The sequence below is a fragment of the Rhamphochromis sp. 'chilingali' genome (genome assembly GCF_963969265.1).
Source record: "Rhamphochromis sp. 'chilingali' genome assembly, chromosome: 7".
NCBI classification, from domain to species: Eukaryota; Metazoa; Chordata; class Actinopteri; order Cichliformes; family Cichlidae; genus Rhamphochromis; species Rhamphochromis sp. 'chilingali'.
In genome coordinates, this window is record NC_137934.1 from 11,069,413 (window position 1) to 11,093,715 (window position 24,303).

Genomic DNA, 24,303 nt, shown 5'->3' on the forward strand with positions numbered 1-24,303 from the left:
AGCAAATGTGTGCCTCCTGCAGGTTTACAGGTAGTGTTGAACTCCATAATCAAAGCCATGGTTCCTCTGCTCCATATCGCCCTGCTGGTCCTCTTCGTCATCATCATCTATGCCATCATCGGTCTGGAGCTCTTCATGGGCAAGATGCACAAGACCTGCGTTCATAACCTAACAGGTACACACAAACACTCACTCGTAGAATACCTATTTATAAGCACTGATGCACAGATATAAATAAAAACATGCACGATCAAACACAGCCAATGGCACACAACACTTCAGTTGCTTAGATGCATGATCAAAGCATGTATTGAAGTGTATGTGCAGCCATGCTTCAGTTAGCATTTATTCACATACATACAAAGTGCAAACTTTGGTGTTCAAGGTCTTTGGTTTGACTGAGCTTTGCATAAATTCAAACTCTACAGTAAAACTTTATCAGCAAACAAACCTTAAACAGTTAAATGATCACATCAATTAATTATTCAAACCATCATTTATGTTTCTGAGCAGGAACAATTTCAGCAATAATTGAAACAACAGCTGCCATAAATGATTGAAACAATTTTCAGCAAAGGGCCTCAGGTATAATGGACTGGAGTGTTATTATGATGGTGTTATACATCCCCTGAGAGGCATTAGCTTTCCACAGGGTAAGTGCCAGTGGAATACTCTGCTATCCTATACATCACCCTGAAGAGCTTGTTTTGTATAATTAGTAAAACACTTTTTCCACATTGATTTTTTTTCATGGTGCCTTTGTTTGGTGTTATTTCATGGTGTCCTTTTAGCCTTTCAACCTCTTTTTTTATGTGAATGGATTGAATCTGTAACAGAGCTTCCCGTAGCAAAAAATCAAAATGTTCAGTGAGCACTGCTTGGATGGGCGTAAATCTCTCCTGCTGGGATCTGCAGTTCAAAAGACAAGCAGCTGAGTTCGAAAAGTATGCTCGATAAAAAAAGTGCAAGTCTGTGTAAACAAAAGCATAAGGAGTCATGATCTCAAGGAGAATTTTGATAACAAGGATCCAGTCGCCACTATATATCATAAATAGTACAGTACATGGATATTCCATTGAAATGAAACATTGACTAGAGTTTTGAAGCTTGGAGCTTCTGCTATTGCTAGTGCTGGCAAATAGGGTGAACTCTGTTGCAAACAGGTGCCATACCAAAAGCTTCTTTACAATTGCTTTGGTTGCTAGCAGATTGATGCTGTCACCCATAGTTTGCATGGAAGGCTCCAATTTGTCTGCAAACATGCTAACTAACTGGAAAAAGCATGACACAAACTGGAAGCAGAGACAGTTCACCTTCAAAGTAAGTGGTGCTTTGCCACAGAAATCAACATATTTCAGTATATTTCATGTCTTCACAGTTAGTGGCATTCACAAGGCAGTTTGTTTGCAACCTCTTTGCAATTAGCTATTGTAAGCAACTTTTCCCTGGCAATCGCTGATTACAGGGGGTAGCTGACAGGTCTCTAGACATGTATGACTGGAGCTTAGCAACTGATTTCACAGCGTAAGCCAGCAACCTCTTGCAACCAGTAAGGAATAATCCTAGCAGCCAGTGGTTAGCAGACAATTGCCAACTGCTTTCTAGGCCTGTGTAAAGTCACTGCATTGCTACATGAGATGCTAACTTTGACGAGTGAAAAACAGGCTTAAAACAAAACACAATCGAAAAAAAGTGAGCAACTTATAGTTTGCAGTATGTTTTAATATGACAAAATCTTAAAAAGTTACAGAGTTATTGGAAGTGAAACTTGCACGTGCTACCAATGCAAAATACACTTAAAACAGTGGGTTATGTGAAAATTTACAGTTGGCATCAAAGCAGACTTAAGCTACAGAGCACAAAATGTTTTTATACCAGCTTCTAAACATGTTTATTTCTGTTATAAATTTGGTTATCGTAACATGTGAATCCTTGACAAGTGACCTCCTTTTGGAGCATGCCTCAAGCAGGCTTTCGAGGATCTGTGGTTTTTGCTACTTTTAAGTTGGCTTCCTGCTGCTTGATTTCTACATTAAAAATCATGATGGGTAAAAGCTAAAAATGGCTTTTTCTATGAAGTTTAACTCACTACATCTGTGGTTTCTAAATAAATTATAGCTGTCTTGTTGAGCTGTTTTTTCCCTCGTACAACAGAAAATGATCTTTGTGTGTAATTCAGTCTAATTTTCCACCTCTGACCCTCCTCAACAGTGCATCATTAAAGCAACAAAAAAGACATTATTTGTAAGATATCTGAAAAATTAAAAAAAATGGCCATTGCCACTTTTTTCTCTTTTGTCACAGGCACTATTGCAGAGGAAAAGCCAGCACCATGTGCACCTGATGGAGCTTATGGTCGACATTGCAAGCAGAATGGAACACAGTGCAGAGTTGGGTGGGAGGGCCCAAACGACGGCATCACAAACTTCGACAACTTTGCCTTTGCCATGTTAACGGTGTTCCAGTGTATAACCATGGAAGGCTGGACGGATGTGCTGTACTGGGTGAGTCGGACACCAAAGTAGTGTTTTTGTGTTTGTGTGGCTTACTGAGTACCAGAGGGATTGGTGCGTGGAGCCTCTTTACTGTATCTGTAACATCAGTGCCAGATGAGTGCTTTTGAGAAAGGAGTATAACACAATAACAAAAACACTTGTTTTAGAAAGGTGGGTACATATACAAAGACTGAACAAATACACACACAGAGTTAGCTTCTATCTCAGGTTAATGCAGACAATACACTGTGTAATTGAAGCTGCAGATTCATTTAGAACGTGTGTAGAATCCCTACGCTTGATTTCAGTGTCAAGTGAGCAAACATGGGGCCACAGACAACTAAATATTTCCGCAGGGACAAGTTTCCCTGCTAATCAAATCAAATAGAGCTTGGTAAATTAGAACAAAAGGGCTTTCAAGATGCTGGACAAACCTTTAGAACAGCTTTAAGTGCTTTGTTGCAATTGCATTTTTGAAAGTTTTATCTTGTAGGGAAGTAAATGCATTAGCTTTCTGGCTTGACATTTTATAAAATGGTTATAAATTAGTTACAAAAAGTAGCAAAATAAATTTCTCTTGTGTTTGAGATCTACATGGCACTGAGAGGTCAAATGGACTGTTGCTTAAGAAAATAACAGCAACTAGAAGAACACTGCAAAAAAACAGAAGCTGAACAACACACCGTGGAAATAAAAAAAAAAAAACACAGCTGAAATTGATTAAAACAAAAAAGAAGTTGACTAAAACACAGTAGAAGCAGAAAAAAACAAGAAAATTCTACAAAACACAACAGAAGTGTTTCTGGGGACACAATACCGTGACGAACCAGCTGCAGAAATGACGGAAACCAACGCATGCCAAGCATTAAGACACGCTTAAAATAACCAGAGGGTTCATCGGTGTTGTGAGGCTTAAAAAGATGGAAGGTAATTTTTGTTTTAATCACATGATTCATATAATAACGTAAATACATTCTTGCTATTAGCTATTTACTGTTAGCTTGGCACTTCCGCAGCTGTTCCGTCACCTTATAGTGTCCCCAAAAGTATTCTGTTTTTTGTTTTCACTTTTGCTTAATTTTTTCTATTTCCATTGTGTTTTATTAAACTTTCACTGTGGTTTATGTGTTTTTTCTGTTTCCTGATGTTTTCTTAAGAGCCACTGTAGGGATATCACGTAAAAATGTGCATCCAGTATGTGCTTGTTGGTTGAGTTACTAGCTCTACATCCGTTCTGCTATTTCTGCTTATCTACTGCAGTTTCCTGTTTATATTTACCCACAGCACGCCTATAACAAATTTGACGTGCTGTAAAATGTTAAATAGTCGAATGATTGAAGCACCAGCCCTTTGACAATATTTTGTTTGTGTTGTAATTTTACATAATTGTCAGCGTCACTTTCACTACAAAATATCAACATGCAACATTTGCTGCTGTCACAGCACATAAACCTGCTGTCAGCCTTCTCCTTTATCATCTCCCCTTTTTATCTCTGTCCCCCAGTCTTTGTGTTAAATTCTTTAATTAAGAGCCTTATCATATTATTATCTGCTAACCTAACCTTTGCATTTACAACCTCAATCTAATCAGTAATCTAATAGTCTAATAATGGGACTTTTGTTTTGAAGTAAAATCCTGGATGCTAAACTGCTTACTTTGTCAGCATCGATTGCTACATATATCCACCCCATTTATTCATCACAACAATTTCCACATTAATCTCTCTTGATACTGTTGTATCTTTGTTTCTAGATCCATGTCAAAGGAGCTTGCAAAGAAAAGCGTCTGGACTTCTTTAAGTTGCTTGAAGACGTTTCACCTCTCATCCGAGAAGCTTCTCGGATGAGAGGTGAAACGTCTCACCTCTCATCCGAGAAGCTTCTCGGGTGAGAGGTGAAACGTCTTCAAGCAACTTAAAGAAGTCCAGACGCTTTTCTTTGCAAGCACCTTTGACTACGATGACCTGGATGACTGAGAACCTTCACAGACTTTCTAGATCCATTCACCAATCTAAGATGAAATTACTTAAGTTACTGTGGAACTGTTTAAAGAGATTTTTTAAATTGCAGCCAGGGTTTGCCATTAAATTACAAAAGTGTTCTTAATTGTGGATCGTGGCCTGCCTGCTCTCCAAGCAAAGGATAAAAGGCTTATAGTCAGTTTTAATCATACAATTATGCCATTCTCATTGCTATCTGCTGCTCTTTTAACATGCACCGCTCCTTTTCTTTTTTCCTGCTTTTATCTCCTTTTAACCTCTCTCTCTCTAACACACTTTCCTGTCCTTGACCTCTACCGCCCTGACTCATCCGTGACTTCATCTTCTCTCTGTCAACCTTCACAAAACCTTTTCTGTCATGTTTCCTGTTCTTTCCCTACTTTTCTCACCCACCTGTTGATTCCACATCTGTGCTACTCCCCCTTTTTCTCCTTCCTCTTCTTTCTCCTTTTCTTTCTTCTTCGCTCCTCTTTGCCTTTTCTCTCTCTCAGATGCAGGATGCCATGGGCTATGAGCTGCCATGGGTCTATTTTGTCTCTCTTGTCATCTTCGGCTCTTTTTTCGTTCTCAATCTCGTTCTGGGAGTGTTGAGCGGGTAAGAGGTTATGCTGTTGTCACTTGTGTATGTGCAGTAGGTGTGCTGTGTGGCTTTATTTACTATTTTAAATGTGATAAATGACGATGTTACAAGACTCCCGTAATGCAATCTAAAGTGCAAGTTTTTTCTTATTATTTCTCTTTTTGTTGTCATTAATGTTTTAACACATACATACACACAGACCCAGTAAAATAATAAATTAGATGCAAATAAGAGCCGTGTGCTGACAGCAGTCTCACCTCATCATTCCACCAGAAAAAGCAGAGCTAGACAACCGTAGTCCTCTGTTGTTGAGGAAAGATAAAATGATGATCACTGAACTGAGCAAAATCATTCGCTCTCTTCCCTTTCTCTTTCACTCAATCAATCCTTTGGCACAGGCCTGAAAGAAATACACAAAAGCACTCAGAAAAAGCTGCGAGTGACCCCACGTCTAGCTGTCGTGTTCATGTCAGTTTGCCCACCTGTCTGTGCTGGACAGGTAGACACATACACACAAATATTTACACATTTCCAAAACGTAACACATTTCAACTTAAAATGAACACTGCTGTGTTCCTACATGTTTTTTAGCTTACATGCACGTTTGTCTCTTGCAAGTTAGCATTTATCTTTCTTTTTTTTTCTTTTTTTACATTTGTGCGCGCACACACAGAGTGTTTATATTTGTTTAAAGGCATGTGCTGCGCTGTGTGTTTTGTTTCAACAAATACTGCTCGAGCAGGCTCGCTGGGTGCTGTTTTACCCCACTCTGCCAAGTCACACTGTTTCAGTACAAGCGCCTCCCGGTCTGCAGGGACACACTAGGGTATAAATAATTCACCCCTCAAGTCAGCCATGGAGGTGGAATGCTAAAAAAACTTGCACAACAGGTAAAACACAATAAGGACAGAGTGGAGTCTGGAGGAAATGTGGCATTAAATATGGAAATTATGGAACAGCAGGCTGCACTGAGTAGTGAAAAGCATTTTTTTAAGCATCCGTAAAAAACATTGTTTGCAGATCACACATGATGGTAATAATAATGATGATAATGTTAAAAAATAATTGTCAATAAATCGGCAGAGAATGGTTTTGACTTGATGTCTATTTCCAGTCCATGGGAGTCTTGGTGCACAGTCTCTTCATTTGTCTAACTACACTCTTATTTCTCCAGTGATGAAGGATGAAAAAGAAGAATTACAGTGGAAGTAGAATCACCTATGTGATTATTAAACTTCTGACTTTTTTCTTGCAGGAATACATTAATTCATTTATTTTGTTTGTCCCATGAGACTCGCAGCCTGCTGTAGGTTTCACTGTTTTAAAAGACCCGCTGAATCCACCAAGGCATCTCTTTATCATTTCTCACATTCATATTGCCCAAATACTTTGCCATGTGGCACGCTAAGTGACTAACAAATAATATCAATGCACCATAATCCCAGCAAGGAACAAGCAGAGGTAAACGGTTCCATCTGTTGGGAACTTTCACCAAGGATCTAATTCATTCCCTTATCCCCCCTTCTCCTTTCTCCCATCCCCATCATCCTACCACTCCCTGCCTTTTCCTTCAATCCCCTGTCTTCTTGTCTTACTTTTTCCTCTTTTACCATCCATCTACTTCCCATCTTCCATCCTTCTATCTCCTCCCTTTGCCCCCTATCCTGATGCCTCCTAGGTGAATGATGCTGTAGGTTACACGTGGCCCTGGGTCTATTTTGTCACCTTAATCATCATCGGATCCTTCTTTGTGCTAAACTTGGTTCTGGGGGTATTAAGCGGGTAAGGGCAGGGTCAAAGGTCGTTTGAAACTAATTTTCTTGTCTTTTTGCTGCTCTTGGAGAATTTTGCTTCTGGTCTTTTGCTCAAGGGATCTCTTTACTTCCTTCTCCTTCCTGCCTCTTGCTGCTGCTGGCGTTTATATTTAATGAGTACAAAGCATGTACAAGATTGTGTTTCTATATAGTCCCATTTGGTTGCTTTACAAGACCATGTATCTGAGGCTTTGTGACTCTTCCAACTGAGCATTGCTGACTGCACATAGATTTTTTTTTTTTATCACTGTAGCTGACTGTAGTGAAATCATACTCGAGCATCTGGCTCGAAGACCACTGAAACCTTCTGGGTATTGTTTCTCTTACTACAAGGCTCCACTGCTGTTTCTGCAAAATAGCACTAGTGCTATTGTGAAGTGAAGTGCTCTGTTTTCAGCACTGATGCAGGGTGGAAAAACTACCATTTCATTTTGGGGTTTTTTTTAAGGAATTAATATGTAAACTAAGAACTGTTGTGATTAAAGCTGTTTATAGACCAGCAGTTAATACACAAAAACATGCAAGAAAATGTATCTAAATTCAGCAGTAACAGAAGTATATCAATTGCCACCTAAAAACATCTTAAACTTCTCAGTTCCAAAATCAGCTCTGCCAGGGAACAGGTTTTAGAGTCAGATGTCTCACCCCTGACTGACTGACTGACCTGAATCTGACTTGATACCCTCAGGAGAGGTGGCAGCAGCATTGTAGGGAAAATAATAGAGGTCTATCTGTACCAAACAGCTTGGGGGGTTTGGTAGTCCGACTCTTTGTCTGACTTGTGACTAATGATGCTGTCAGCTCACTACACAGCCTGACCTTTTACCAACTGGTTACTCCATGGTGTGTGTAGGTCTCAGATTGGCATAATAACTAATGGCTAAACAGGAAGAAGGAGAGTGACGGATGTAGAGACATAGGCATAGGGTGTGACTGTGTTTGTCTGGATTTGATGTAATACGTAAACAGAGAGGATGGAGAAAGTGGCTCGACCGAAAGAGAATGAGTAGGTAGAGAAAGGAGAATTAAAAGATGACTGAGGACAGAAAGGTGAGACAGTGGAGAATTGGAAAATGAGCGTGGAGCCTAAGGTTTTAGCACTCAAGGCCACACTCGCACACACACATACAGGATATGCGCACTGAACTGCACAAGCCCAGATCAATAGGATTGGATCTCCTGCTAATGTTCTGACAAGTGGGACAATAGATGTTTGTCCTAATGCTCATTGATCTGCTGTTGTGGGTTTGAGTTCAATCTGAGGTTCCATCATTCCCCTAAATTTCACACAGATATCCTCAAACACTTGAATTCTGCCCAGCCAATAGACATGACCAAAAAAAAGTCAATAACAATACCAAGAGTTTCATCAGTTCTTGATCTCTGGAGAGCAGTGAAACACTAACAGCCTACACAACCTCTCTTAAAACCTTTGTGCTAATTGCTTGAAATCTGATTAGGAGTATTGAGATAACGCTTAAACCTGAGCTTCAAAAAGAGTCCCACTTGTATGTTCAAAACGAACGTAGGGAAGTTTACTTCTATGTAAAATATTCATGACAAGGAGGCATTTGCTGTGTTTATTTTCCAGCAGGCCTTTAAATATGAATTTGTTCACGTTTTAACTGCAAAAATTCCCAAGTCTCCCAAGTCCTGTCAGCCCTCATCTGAATAAATTTCCTTTGTTCAGACTGGATCTTTGACCTTCCCCGAGTGCACCGTTTAATCAAGTGTTCCTCAGTTCTTTCTTCCCTCCTGTCACCTGGAAGCAATTTCACTGAATTTCATCATAATGATATGATATTTCACACTCGCTGGTCACGTTGGTTTTAATTGTCTTAAATTTTTTTTTCTGCATGTGTTCTTTGTGCACAAAAACTCCGAAATCCAGGTGAGGTACAAACCTATAACTTTTTTCTGTAATCAATGTCTCTGAGTAGTAACTGAAAGAATGAGTTGGCGGGCAAAAGGTTCGGAGCTCAGTGATGCAGGATGACTTTAGTGCAGAGCCACCTCTCCAACTATTTGACAACAGCTGAGGCTGTGCAGCTGGTGAGGGCACCCTCTTTGTGCCTCCCTCCGGGGTTGTACCAAACACATTGCAACCTGGGGTAGACCCAGAAAACACCACAGGAATCCCATTTCCCAGCTGGCCTGGATCCACCTGGGAGTCCAGTACAGATAAATGAAGTCTTGAACTTTAATATTTAGTACGTAAGTTTTTACAATCGGCAGACTTTTCACTGTAGCTTTTTATCATATTAGCTGAGCATGCATCAGCCAGAAATCATCACCTGTTCCCTGCTGAGAAAAGGTGGTACAATTCATCAACAGTGCAACAGCCTAAATGAATAGGGTTCCTGCTGCATCAATTCCTTTCACTCTTTTGTTTGGTTCTTCCTTTTGTCTATGTGAATCACATGGAATCAGTCCTCATCATCTTTCATGGAACCCCAGCTGGCTTGAATGGTATTTCATTATTTGAGTGGTTGATATGTAAATAATTATTAATAAGGTATAAAGATCTATATTCTAGGAAACCAAAAGCTGCATTTGCATACTAACACCGTTTCTCCGTGGCAAAACTTTTCTTTCGTTACTTAACTTTTCTTCTCTCTGGCAGGGTTTTCCCTCTTCTTCTTTCCGAAGTATCCTTTTCTTTTAACTTGATCACTTTTGTCACATGATTTTGCCAAAACCTTAGCCAAGATTTTCAGATTCTCTTTCCTGTCTCTCTCTCTGTTTGCTCTCTCTTTCCCGTCAACTCTCTGCCCCGCTCCTTCTCTTCTGCTCCCCTCCTCCCAGAGAGTTTTCCAAGGAGAGAGAGAAGGCCAAGGCGCGCGGTGACTTCCAGAAACTCAGAGAAAAACAGCAACTGGAGGAAGACCTCAAGGTAGTTTGGTGTGTGTGTGCATGTGTGCATGCGGTTGTCCCCATGCCAGAAAAGCTGTTACAGTCTTTACCAAAGACTTAGGTTCATTGTACTGTCAGTGTTCAGTAACCTGTAACCCTTCAGTAACAGTGAGCAGGGAAAGCAGAGCAAACTTTACTTAGAAGTTACCTAAGTTACAAAACAACACAAGCACTCCTCTTACCTCATGGAAAAATGTAAAAAAAAATAGGGCACACGAAGATTGAGACACATGATACATATTCTAAAACATTTCATTCTTATGATTCCAAACAGATGTGAAGTTTGATCTTTCTGTTTACCCATCAGTATTTCCCTTGTGTGTGTGTGAATACAGGGCTATTTAGACTGGATCACTCAAGCCGAAGACATTGACCCAGAGAATGAAGAGGAGGGCATGGACGATGAGAAACCCAGAAATCGTGAGTGTGTGTTTTTTTGACAGAAGGAAGAATGGTTCTCCGTGAAGATGATGCTGTATGCATGTGTGACTGAATTATTGATTGGTGGTTAGGATTAGCTGTGTCAGGATATGGTAAGACTTTGGCAAAGGCTAGCTGGAATGATTTCCTCCCAGATGCATCACAAGTTTGTCAGGATAGATGTGGATGTGTCTGCACTACATTTATTGCTCTGTCTATAAGTAGTGAGCTTTTCGTAGTTTCCTTCACACTGTTATGGCACAGTCATTAAATGAACAACTGACGTATGGGCAGAGTGACTGACAGACCGAGAAGATATTAATATTATCTGCTTGCTTTGGCTGAGAATCATCCTGAGGATTAAAACCTGTTTAGATATTAGTGGAATGTGTCAGACTGCAGCTAATAGCCTCTGGGCCCACACTGTGACACACAACAAACACACACTACTGCAGCTATGCAAAATTAACATAGGAACACACACACGCACTGTAGGTACACCCTAAGGAATTTGTTTACTTGTGTTTTGACAGAAATTTACACACACAAATTAACACCTTGTCTCTCTATACAAACACCTCCGGAGAGATGCAGCCACACATGGCTCATGTCTCCTCAGGAATGCACTATATTTCCTTGGGAGGGAAAGTAGACACTGGCCTCTTTAACCTGGAGGTTGGAGCTCAGAAGTTAGACCTTGAAAGAGGGACAATAAGAAAGAGAGGCAGTGATTTGACAAAATGCATGTCTGTTGTATTCCTGGACATGTACCCTTAGTATAAACAGTATGGACTGTGAAGTATTTTATAAAGGCTTGGAGCTAAGCTTGCTCACACTGGTAGTGGATGAATGAATAATGAGGACTAACCACGAAGAGACAGAGCGTGCATTCTGCTTACATTCTGCGCACAGCCACGCTCATCTCTTGAAAATCACTGTGGTTCATTCTGAGAAAACACTGATGACTGCCAAGGGAAAAAAGAAAGAAAGAGAAAATCTAATGATGATCTAATCTTTCAGGGAATATCAAGAAATTAACATGGTCAAATGAGCAATGACCCAATTTACATGAAAATAAGGCACAACACCCCCGTGGCTAATCCGTAACAAATCTGCTTGTTTTCACCTGTTACCACTGTGCTCCCCTGGGCCAATCAGTCTGGCAAACACACATCAGCAGTCTCTTAGATAGTGTTTTGGCCCATTAACAAACAAACAAATACAGTATGTGGCCAATTTTAAAAATGTCACATCAAAATATTATGATATTTTTTTTTGCTCTAAGTTTTGCAAATTCTGCATCAGTGATATATTTTGCAGTGTCTTAACAAGCCAAATATGGCTGTAAACCAGAACCTGTAAGTGTTTGCTATACAGTAAACATACACACATATACATATTTTCCTCAAATAAATCTACCATGCGATCTCTGTGGATCACTTAGTTGCAAGATTAAGCCTGTGACATCTTCTAAACAGTATAAATTAGGCCATTAGATGTAGATGATTCAACAAAATGATTAATATATATGATACAAAGTTCTCTATAAGAAGGATCAATCATCGCTCTCTGTTTGTGAAGGTGAAAAATCAAGTCACTTGCTCTGTCTATTACTCTGCCTCCCCTCTCCCCGATGGATGGATCCTCTTGTGGGAAGATGAACGAGGGCAGTTTGTCCCTGCTGCCCAGGACATTTTGCATCAGCTCATGCATGCACAGCTCACATAAATGTGTGTCCTAAGAAGCGATAGGAGACTCAGAGAGTAGAATAGATGAAAAGGGAAAAGTAGATGTTCAGACAGTGTAAGGACTGCAGAGTGTACACGGACTCCAGACAATATCTAGAAAATCAGGTTAGGGGATTGTCCGAAGTTGCCTTTTATCACATGTGGCACACAGCAGCAGCAGAGGTTTGCTTCACGTGCATTACTGCTGTAGATAGTCCTGAGCAGGGTGTGCAGAAGTCACATGACACCCCATGGACTGCCTATGAATTCCCTCGATATTCACTAGTCTTGCTGTTCTTATTCAGGTTAAATCAGCATCATCGCTGGACAACCCTGCTGTCTCATGATGTTCTAACATGAGGCTCCCAAAGAAGATTAGGCTTGCAGTGCAACAGGGCTGCACTAACATCATATTCAATATTATGAATATGAGAAGTTGATGATGTCAAGTATAATATATGTAAAATATGTGTGTTTTCTGTCATCTCAAGGGCATAGTCTGTATGCATGTCTTCCGTGCTGTTGCTGTCTACCATCTTGTTCTTGCATGCTGTCATCGTGTTTTGTTGTCCTTGCTGTTTGTGTTAGGAGTGTCTCCAGCCCACCTGAGAAGCAAGACCAGTATGCATGTCTGATCCAGTCATTCTCCTGACTGTCAGGATGGTGTTTGTGTATCCTCTGTGGCGTTGACATGTGCTCCCATGTAATTCCGGTTGTGATTAGGCCTGTGTACACCAAAAGTGGTTGTAATTACATTTGGTCTACATGGCTTCTGTTTGGGATGCCTTCTTGATGGTGCAGTGATACAGTATATTGCATCTATCCTGGAAATGCACCGATCCCCTAAAGATTTGTAGAGGATGTGACTGCTCTGTGGCTTCCCGCTGTGTGGAGTAATAAAACAGAAATTTTCAATTTATCTTGCAATGCAGTCTCATCCAGGGATGTCAAATACTGCCGTTTTGTCCGATTCTCCTTGTCTGAGATTGATACGCAAAGATGTGTCCTACAATAAACACAGAGCGATGAAAGATGTCCACATTAGGACGTTTGAGTTGTTGTGGTGAAATAAATCACAGGTTTGTTAACCAGGAGATCACAGCCTCCTGGTTTTCAGTCTTGTTTTTTCTCCTTTAAACCTGCTTTTGACGTTAGTTTTCACTCGCTGCCTGTTTAGGTTTAACAAAAGATTGGAATTTGCGATTTAATGCTACACCTTGAAAAATGTTGTATTTGCCCAGCGTGTTTAAATGCAGTGATATGAGGTCCTTTGCAAACATTATGTGACAGACCCAGTGCTCCATAGCACAGATACCAAAGGACAGCTGATTATCTGTGAGGTGTGCTGGCACTGGAAAAAAACCCCAGCAGCATTTGATGCTGTGGGAATGATGCTCTAATGTCCATTTTACAGCGGCGCCAGTGTTATAAATGTTGCTTGCTTTTAGCTGCTACTGCAAAAATGGTGTGATAGATCTTACACTGTGACATGGTAAATATGCATTTCACTTGAGGAAGGATTTTTGCTGTAAACCACAACTTAAGAAATCAACTTAAAAACAAACAAAATAGATTAAATCATTATTAATATAATTCATTTGAGCATCCGCAGTAATCTAAATGCTGTGCCACTCTTTTGTGGTAAAGAAAGAGCTGTTGATTTAGATCTGCATTCCTATGAGCTCAGTTTAGTGACTGAAAGAATGAGCTCGCATATACAAGTGGCAGAAATGACCTCTCTGAAAGGTGTCTGGTCTCAGCCTTTGAGACAGGAAGAGGTCCTTTGCCACACTGGCTGCTATACATTGGGCACTTCATATTGAAAGAAGCCATTTGATATGGTGTGATATAGTTCTACTAGGATGATTTCTAGATGAGCAGTTTCAGTTATGTTCAAATGGGAGTAGGCCCAGAGGTAGACCCAGGGCACGCTAGGCATGCTGAGATTATGTCTCTCAGTTGGCTTGGAAACACTTTTGGTGTGTCCCCGGAAGAGGACCTAACTTCTTGGAAGTGGATTTTAAGAGGTCTCTAGAAGACAACCAAACTCTCTGGCTTTCAGTATATTGTGGGGCAGGGGGCCCTCTGATAGTCATCAAGGTGTTGATTTTGCTCTGAAGTTCATGCTGCTTTTGTCTGCTTCCAATATAGACAGTGGTAAAGGTGCTAATACACAGAAGGTATGGTTATCTCTCCAGCTATCCCCTTTGCAACCTGGCCCTTTGGGCAGGAAACAGTTGATTTGGTAACAGGCTTTGTTTAGTTCCAGAGTCAACTATAGCTCAGTGAGACAGTGTATCCTGATTAAAACAAAGACTGGCTGACAAAAACATGCAGGGAATGGCTTTTAGTTAAATACTGCTCACTAGTATCTCTACATTTACTGGTAGGCTTTCCCTTTTGGCCTCACTGGACAGTATAAGAAGAAATTCCCGGGTTTACCACAATAGAGTCTTTGTCTTAAGAGTCTCAACTGCCAAAACTCAAAACTTCCAAACCCTGTAACACTTGTTGGATGAAGGAATCATACCCTTCCCAATCAACCAGAAACTGGAGAATCCGATCCACCACAGCACACCCAAAATGCTACAGACAGCATTGGCCGAATGGTCACCCACCACCCTGCCAGGTCAACGGAGGGCTAGCCAAGAGGTACAGAGAGCTGGAAGATATGGGATTGATTTGGAACACATGGAATGGAGGATAGATTTTTATGGAAGCAGGTAGTCTAAGGCACACAGCAGAAGTGCCAGTCTTGCATGCTTTCATTGCTATCTTGTTCTTACATTCTGTCTTCTTCTTTTGTTGTCCTTCCTGTGTGTGTTAAAATAATTTCTAGCCTACTTGAGAAACAAGACCAGTATGCATGCCTGGTCCAGTCATTCCACTGACTGTTAGGATCATGTATGTGTCTGTTCTTTGACTTGTGCTCCGATGTCTATCCAGTTTAGGATTAGGCATGTATACATTAAAATGTTTTCAGTTGTAATTATTTTTGATCTGCAGGGCTTCTGGTTAGGATGCCTCCTTAATAGTAGAGTGATACAATCCCATCTGTCCTGGAAACACACCAGACTCCTAAAGAGTTTGTGGAGGATGTGACGAAAAAGAAAGATGTTCAGGCTACTACTCTGTGGCATCTCACTATGCGGAGCGAAACAACAGAAATTTTTCAATACACTTAGTTCTCAGTCACCATCTCTTTTTAACCTGCCTTTTTACGTTTGTTTTCATTCGCTACCTGGCTAGATTTGAGAAAAGATTGTGATTTGGGTTCAAATATGTACCTTTACCCAGCATGTGGAGATTAAAAGATTAAGCGGTACAGGAGAGAAACAGACATGAGTGATTTTGTGCCAGTAATGCCAGTAATGTTAGTACTCTGTACCTGCAGTAATGAAATGAGGTGTGACTGCAAAGAGGGAATGCCATTTTTCCAGAAGAATTCATAGTTCTTTGTGCGTATTTTGGTATATATGAGCATACTTGTGTGAACGCTTCATGTTAGTGTTTGTGTGTGTGTGCGTGTATATTGGTCTGTCTTGCTGAGCCGTGCTCTCTATCCCCAGGTAAGAGCCATCATTTTCTGTCCCTGCGTGGAGCCGTGAAGAAAAATGCGGCTTTCCTTCGTAAGGCGTGTGCGTCTGTCTGCATGGTCCAGCACTAGTTAAAGCTTTACTGGATTCTAGACATGCAAGCAGATTGCAACCTCTCTGCTCACCTATACTCCCCACTTTCCGATGCCTCTCTTCCTCCCCCTTTTATCCACTCCCCCTCCAGTGGAGTAAGCATCTTTCTCTGCAGCCTCCAGAGTGGGGATCAGCTGCCTCTCAACACTGTAAAGTAGTTTATTCTCTTCCTTACCCTTTTTCATGCACCAACCACTGAATGATGATTAAATATGAGGGCCATATATATGAATATCCTCCGACAGTGGAGACATGGAATTTTCCCCCTGATAACTACCCCTGCTGCTGGCAAAATTGCATGTCTTTATTACATTAAAATCTTTACAGTGTTTCATGGCCCTTTAAATTACTTGAGTACATCCAAAATGTAAAAAAAAAAACAAAACAAAAAAAACCTCAAAGTCCAGGGAATAGGGATACAAGGAGAGAAATAACATTACTGTGCTGAGATGAAACAACTTTTGTAGGAAAGGATCTGCATCTGCCTGACTTGTCTGAAAAAATAACAAGAGGATGTCATCACAGAAAACAACTGGAGTGATGGTTTCGTACCACACGACTCATAAAAAACACTGTTCTTACTATTGTTAGTGATGTCAGAGTCCTCTCCTTGGTTTTTCAGATTCCTTTCCCTAAAGTCCCCCCACCCCCCTCCTGCATCACTATTAGCCTTGCTAGCTGCAATAATGAAACACAGTGGAGAAACAGCTTTGAAATGAGAAATTTAACATTTTTATAAAATCAAATTACCAAAAGCCTGCATGAAAAGATTTGTGTTGTCATTATTAAGACAATGATACAAAGTAGAATTCAGTGTCTTTTGGGGGGTTTGTGTGACATTTTAAATTAAATATATTTTTCATTTTTGTGACTGGAAATAAAATCTGTTTTGGTTTGCTGACAAAAACACCAAAACAAACACGAGACGCTGTCATAAAAACAAATTGTTGTGGAGGATGCTTTTTTTCAGAAATAGCGTCGTGAGTTCATGTTCAAGCTCACCAACACATGCCAACACTTTCTGTTCTATCACTTTTCTGTCTTCCTGTCTTCCCTCCTCTGCCCCTCCTTTCAATACTATATGTTCCTTTTCCTTCTTCATCTCCTTCCCTGTCTCTGTGTCTCAGGTCTTTGGGGTTTTACTCTAACAATAGGCATTAAACTAGTTCAGCGCTCCATTGAGGGGAAGGCACCAGGCTGCTTTTATATTTGAAAGGCTTTTAGCCTCAGGAGAGACCAGAGGGCCCTGAGTGCTTTTAACTAAGTAGCATAGCAGCAGGTGGCACGTGTCGAGGTGAAGAAACACACAGCGTGTTCATGGCAGAGGTATTCAAGTTGAGACAGACCATCGTGATCTCTACAGCACTAAACTCGTTCATCCCTAACCATGTGTCAAAGTACAGTAACCTAATGCACTGTTCACTCACTGTAGCTTACTTTGACACATCATTGGGCTTACAAGCCATCTCTTAGGATAACCACATAATGCAAACAGATTCCTTTGGCTCAGAAAGATACACTCACTGGCCATTCTGATAGGTACACACATATCTAATCAGCCAATGACAAGACAGCAACTCAATGCTTTTAAGCATGCGGGCATGATCAAGACAACCTGCTAAAGTTCAAACTGAGCATCAGAATGGGAAAAAAATGGGGATTTATGTGACTTTCAACATGCAGTGGTTGTTCTGTGCTGGACAGGTTAGTCTGAGTATTTCAGAAACCTGCTGATTTACTGGTATCTTCCTGCACAACCATCACTAGAGTTTACAGAAAATGGTTAGAAAAAGAGGAGATATCCAGCAGCAGTTCTCTGGGCTGAAATGCATACTTACATACATACTTTGGAGTAATTTTCTAAACATGACTTCATGACCTCGCCTGGTGGATTTCTCAAGTTTCAGTAGCAAATCTGCACAAAAGACCAACAAAATGCAGGAATACATGTAACTGGACTTTTTGGCCCAGAACCAATGAGTAAATGAAAAAGATAATCCCAGTCAGAATAACATTATTAATATCTTTTTTTTTTTAAATTGGTGTTTGTTTGCAGGTTTTTTGAGAGGGTCGTGGTTAAGTGCTGATCATATTATTTGGTTTCATGCTGTAAGATCATTTGCACCAGTAGGTTTTACTGAAGATATCTTATTTTAACAAAAGAGGCATTGATATTCATATGCAGTACCTGGCTCTAGTGCCCAGAGGGTGTTTGAGGTGACAGTAAGGGGAACGCAGCTCATTCCCGCCAGCAGGCAAAGACTGACAGAAGCAATAAAAACCAATGTATCACTTCATATCAATCTCTCCAGCAGCCATCCCCACATTCTTTTCTCCCCTCTCTCCCGCTAACCATACCTCCCTCAGTGCCTCCATTACTTTCGCCCTCCAATCCTGCCTTTCTATTTTCCTTCATTTTTTCTTCTATTCCATCCTTACCTGCCAATTTATATTACTCCTGCCTAAGGACAAAGTGCCACATTTGCAGTGTACTTGTGATTTATATAAACAAAGAAAAAGCTTTCCACCTGTTTGCAAATCTGCAAAATTATCACTGCGGCGAGGAGTAAAACTGTACTTTTTCTTTTTAATAGTTTGATTGTTTTTAAAGACCAATCCCCTCCCCACACACCATCTGTAGACTACAGATAGACATCTTTTTTCCCCAACTCTTTGGGTCTTGAAATCACAAATAGATTTTATCAAGTTTTAATCCCCTCAAAGTAAAGCAATCCCCCAGCTTGAAAATGGAAATCCTTCTAAATACCCCCAATGTTGAATACCCAAAAGTTAAAATCGAGCACAGAAATGGTTGACTAATTTCAAAAATTGTGGCGATGTCAATAAGCATGCTAATGCTTCAGCTTAGTTTCATTCACCACAGCAGCAATTGGCAAAATTAGAATTAGTCAGCTTTTTCCTCAAGTGTTGTGTCTGTGCTACCTTTTTAGCTTTAGGCATTAAGCTGTGGAATTATATTACTTTGGTTTAGCACCACAAACTAACAAGGTTGCAAGGTTTGTGTCCCAGGATTCCTAACTGGCAACTTAGTGTGTAATTAGTGTGGGCAATCAGTGCAAAATTTGGGAATGGTTTTATTGACTCTAGGGTATGTGTATAGCCGTGTGCCTTAATTAGCAGGATTGAATAATGCTGACTTTTTCATTCCTATACTTCAACAGTGGTTTTAATTAGCTTGTATGCTGGTGCAAGATAACTCCGATAAAGATCAAATGTTTAACACCAACCAAGTGTCCAGTGCTCCTCGCTACCTGAACACTGGTTGCACTTTGTAGCTCTCAAGTGTGTTGTCTTGCACCTGTAAAATTCTACAGTGTTTTCCGTTGCATAATTATGATGTCCGACCCATTTCTCCTTCTGGTTAATTCATCTCTCTTTCTGTTTCTCTCCACATCTGTCAATTTTTTTCCCCTTTCTCTGCTGCTGCTCATCTCTGTCTCTCAGTGAGCATGCCAGCCAGCGAGAATGAATCCGTCAACACAGACAACGCCCCCGGGGGAGACGTAGAGGGTGAGACCTGCTGTACCCGGCTGGCGTAAGTATCTCACCGTCTTTCACAGACACACCTTTTCTCCTCCTTCTTTTCCTCAGCTTTCTCACCCATCTTTTGTCAGGTTTAAGGACAGATTGCATCCTGCAGTATTGTGCATGGAAGAATTGCCTCAGATTGCTTATATACTTTACTGATCTCACAAGTCTGTTAGACTACAGTAGCACAAAGCTGTCAATATATTCCACATGGATAAAGTTCTGTTAGAGTAAAATTGGATCGATCTGAAGGGGAACTAATCAGAGCTGCTCCTGGAAGTGTTTTTTTTTTTTTGTTTTTTTTTTTAACTTGCTAGTTTATTAGTAGTGCTGTGCCAACTGCCCTTTTTTCCACTTTCTTTTGGCAAACTGTTGCTAAGCAAGCAAATTGAGGGAGCAAAAACTAGTTGCTAGATCGCAGTTCCAGTTAAAAAATGATTTTAATCTCGTTTTATGGTTGTTTTCCTCATATCACAATTATAAATGTGCTATTGCTATCAGTTTGCGAACTAGAGGTTTATCATTTGAACACAGTTTTTAAGTTTATCTAGTTGGGTAGTGAGTGCACACAACTGCTACACATGGTACAAGGACAAAGCCAATCATTGCTTGGGAGCTAATGAATTTTGAAAAGCAAGACATCCTAACTACATCTAATAGTATTCCGTCTTTATTTTTTCTTTCATCTCTCTCTGAGTTTCCGTTCTCTCCCTCTCTACCCACTTTTCTGTGTTAGCTGTTGAAGTGCTTTCTTCCGCCCCTGTGGGAGCTCACAAACAGCTGACTCATTCATTCCCGCTTCGCGCTCTGCTTTCATTTTTTACATTATTCAAACAAATGTGTTGCTTTCTTTCTTAGACACAAGACAGCACAGGGGCCGCGACCCCAGCGGACTTATTTCAGTACACACATGCAAACACACCTGCATAAAAAACTGTTGCTCACGAGCAGAAATGCATTACACAGAAACTTTAATCTTAAATTTAAACTGATTCACTCTCAACCGCAGGAGCGATAAGGCTAGTTGGCACACGTGGATGGCACGCTGTTGTTTATCTGTAGTCTCACTGTCCATCTGTTATTTCATCTTTGTTATGTTGTATGTGTTTATTTGTGATCTGTCAGGCTAAAATAAAAAAAAATAAAAGGGTATATTATATGTGAGGCTTAAGCTGGAACCAGAAATGAAACATGGAATAATGAAATGCCAAATAAATAAGAAACCAGCAATTTGATACTTACAAATTAATTTTGTAAGTAAACTAATTTTCTATTACATTTCACGACATTACTTTTTTTCTTTTTCACAGTTTCTTTTTCTTTGTTGTCATAAAGTAGTAAAAAGGTTCTGCTCTTTTGTTCAAGAACACAGATGTCTCTTTCCTTTACTAAAATTAGTAATTAGACAATTATTTGATTGGCTATGTTGCCTCACTTTAGTCACCACTAACCTTTGAGGACATGCAGTTCTGGATTACGTTTTTTTTTTTAAATTAAATATTATTATTGGCTACGTAACGGTTTTTCCAACTACTCACGTTGCCAGTCAGTGTAATAAAGATGATGTATTGCAATACATCCTCATCCCAGGCACTACAGGCTATGGACATCCATGCCATGAAGCTCCAAGTGTACAGTATCTGTGCTGATTTTAATGCCAGAGGAGGTTTGGAATTCTGCAAGTGTTGAGTCAGCAGGGTGTTGGTGACTTTTGCACACTACACACCTCCGCACTCGTTCATGGTCTGCCGCTTTATGGCTGCAGTTTCTAAATTCTCCCAGTTTGCAATAACACCACTTTTAGTTCAATGTGAAATATCTAGAAAGAAAGAAATTTTACAAGCTCACTTGTTGCAACAGTGGCTTTCTATTATGGTACCATGGTTGAATTCAGTGATCTCTTTAGAATAACCATTCTTTCACAAATGTTTTAAAGGCAACCTGCATGGCTAGGTGCTTTTAATTCAGAGATTAAGATGTGTGGCCAAATACTTTTGACCACATAGTGTAAGTGGCCGTAGCTAAAGTCATTTATATCTTGCTTGAACTTTCATTTGCTGATTTGGTTTCTTTTTTTAATCTTGGACTATGTTTATATATTTTAAACTATATTTATAGGCTCAGGAGTTCTGCTACTCCAGCAGTTTTAACCAAACCGCATTAGCTGACATGCTGAGGATTAGACGGGTCAGAATATTTAGGAAATAAATGACATAATATTTGCTTTATTATGTTGTTTTCTTGGCGATCAGTAATGCCCTTGGTGTTACCATTCATAACGTTTAATTTAAATTTACATATCCAGAGAATGATATGTAGTGTACCCGTGTCAGGACTAGAAATATAGCCCCTTATTCTTTCTCTGTGAGATTTCAACAAATTTGACATGGAGCATTCCTCCCAGTATTCCGGAGGAAAGACTTCAGAGTATGTCAGTTCTTCTTCACATCGGCATGGAGCTGTTCCTCACAGTACAAGCTACTTTAGCACCCACTGGTCTCGTAATCAAGACGGACACATGAAGACAAGAGATGTGTGTCCTGTCAGCTCCCATATCCAGTCAGTCAGTCAGTTTAGTCTTTTGTTCAGTCAGTCAGTGAAAACATTTCATTGCTTCGGTCAGTGAGCTCGTCGGTTTATTTATCTGCTTTTACCAACATCAGAGTAGTCAGTGAAAACAATCCAAGAGAAGTTTCATGGGGACCATAAAATTTTCAGATCTTTTTAAAAAATGTGGATATAGTTAAACTAATCGTGGTCATTCAGCATCCCCACAGATTTGTGATCAAATTAAATATTTAAAGTCATAAATTGAGTGATTCTTTTTTTTTTTTTTTAGTTTTATTTTTTAGATTAAAATTTTCCACCATGGGGACTCTTCTCTCAAAATGTCTTCCATAATCTCTTGTCCTCAGTTATCCATGTTGTACTTTTTCCCGTTACAGTGGTGAACAATCAACAGACATTTTGTTACAATAATAAATGACGTTTCTTTTTCACACCAGGATTGATTGAAGGAAATTCAAACTCGCAGTTTGCTTTCTTTTGACTGGATGCCACTGTATGTGTGTTTGGGGGTGATTTGTTCAAGAGAAAAGCAGGAAATATAACGGCAAAGTGCATTTTGTTATATTGTACCCAAAATCTGTTCCCAGTGGGTGCATAAAAATGGACAGGCCGTTTTTTTTTTTGTTAAAAGCAGATATGTTCTTTGATCATCCTGTGGAGAGAATCAGCAGTTTTTGTGCTTGCGTATCGGGGAATGTTTGAGGTTGATCAAGAAACATATGCCAAGACATTTGTGATAATAAGGGAAGCTATTCCCCTTTATCCCTCTCAAATCACCCCTTTCATGTGCACCTGTCTATATGTGTGTTATGTGTGTATGTATAATCCATTCTGTTTTCTGTGTTCCAGAATTAGGATCTCCAAATCCAAGTTCAGGTTAGTACATGTTGTTTACCATAGTCTCTTAATTCACCTGCTCTAATGTCTCTAATGCTGTGCTATTTAATTGGTCGTTGGTGTTTTTGTGTGTGTGTGTGTGTGTGTGTGTGTGTGTGTGTGTGTGTGTGTGTGTGTGTGTGTGTGTGTGTGTGTGTGTGTGTGTGTGTGTGTGTGTGTACAGATGTGCAAAAGGAACACAGGCAAACATAGCCTTGCTCTTTGGAGAAACTGTTGCGAATATGTCGGTTCTTCTCTTGCAGAGTTTGATGAGAAGATCGTTGCCATGGTTATGTTTGTGCAGTAAAATAAATTTATGGTAACAATTATTTAAGCTTAGCATTGTAGTTATCAGACTGCAGAGTAGCAGACAGGGGAAAAATATAGAGTGAATGAGATGAATGAAAATGGAAGATAAACAGACAAAAGTTTTGGTGGTAATGTTTAATCAGAAAAATAGATTATTTCTTGCTTGGTAGTGATGTGAACTGTTGCTTAAATGGGGTATGTCAAATAAAGTTTAAAATAAATATTGTAAACAGCCTTGTTCTGTCCTACCACCACATTTAAAGCAAAAAAGTTGCCAGTAAATATGTTAGATTCGCCACTTATAAGCATTTGTGGAGAATATTTATGGAACATGCTCAAATGATTTTTTTATGTCTCATTACAGAAACAAAACACACATCACAGCTTCCACAAAATCTGCATACTGACTGTTTACTATTTGTTTACTCTTTGACTTCTATGGAAACCTAATATGTCCTTTTATTGTCCCTCTCACGTCTCAGTATCTAGATTAAATGCATACATAATACATTAAGACCACACTGGCTTCATTAAAGGTCAATACAGTGGTCCCTTGTTTATCGCGGGAGTTATGTTCCAAAAATAACCCGCGATAGGTGAAATCCACGAAGTAGCCAACTTTATTTTTTACAATTATATAATTACAATTATATATAGAGATGTTTTGAGGCTGTAAAACCCCTCACTACACACTTTACACACTGTTCTCAGACAGGCATGAACTTTTTCACACTTTTCACTCTTATTTATAGACCCTCAAAGTTCAAACCTTTGTAGAAAAAATATGTCCAGTATTACAGAATGAAACCAAAGGCACCCGCGGTTGCCTTTGACGGTGCAAAGCATTTCGTTGACATTGTTGTGTTTGTTGGGGAGAAAACGTACAAACAATTTGACAAGCTGAACGCATTCTGTACTGTACAGAAGACCCACACAAGATTGATTGACAGTGGTCTACAGCCCATCAGGACGCAGAACACAATGCGCTGTCAAAAAAACAAAAAACAAACAAACCAAAAAAAATAACCCCAAAAACCATGAAAAATTGCACACACAAAAAATCCGTGAATCAGCGATGTCGCGAAAGGTGAACTGCGTTATAGCGAGGGACCACTTTACTCCTCAAATAATACACTTAGACTATTTAATTTAATTGCGAGAACAATAAGTTGTTGTTACAGTGATGGAGAAAAAGCTTTTGATAAGGTAAACTTTGGATTTATTGAATCATTCTATAACTTCTGCATACCACCCCATTAGCCACTGGCACTACGAATGGAATAATCTCACAAAATGACACACGAAACAGGGGTACTAGGCAAAGATGCCCATCACCATCAGTCTTCTTTTTTCTTTTTTAATT

At 39.9% G+C, this 24,303-nt stretch overlaps 1 protein-coding gene across 1 annotated transcript in view; it reads left to right on the plus strand.

Annotated features, from left to right (window-relative positions):
* Positions 1 to 24,303, plus strand: part of cacna1c (calcium channel, voltage-dependent, L type, alpha 1C subunit) — a 227,371-nt gene that overhangs the window by 160,604 nt on the left and 42,464 nt on the right. Inside the window, exons 6-12 of the mRNA XM_080886828.1 lie at positions 23 to 175; positions 2,305 to 2,504; positions 4,987 to 5,090; positions 9,695 to 9,782; positions 10,138 to 10,222; positions 19,104 to 19,194; positions 22,605 to 22,631. Of these exons, the coding sequence (XP_080742954.1) occupies positions 23 to 175; positions 2,305 to 2,504; positions 4,987 to 5,090; positions 9,695 to 9,782; positions 10,138 to 10,222; positions 19,104 to 19,194; positions 22,605 to 22,631 (748 nt within the window). The remainder of the gene's footprint in view (positions 1 to 22; positions 176 to 2,304; positions 2,505 to 4,986; positions 5,091 to 9,694; positions 9,783 to 10,137; positions 10,223 to 19,103; positions 19,195 to 22,604; positions 22,632 to 24,303) is intronic.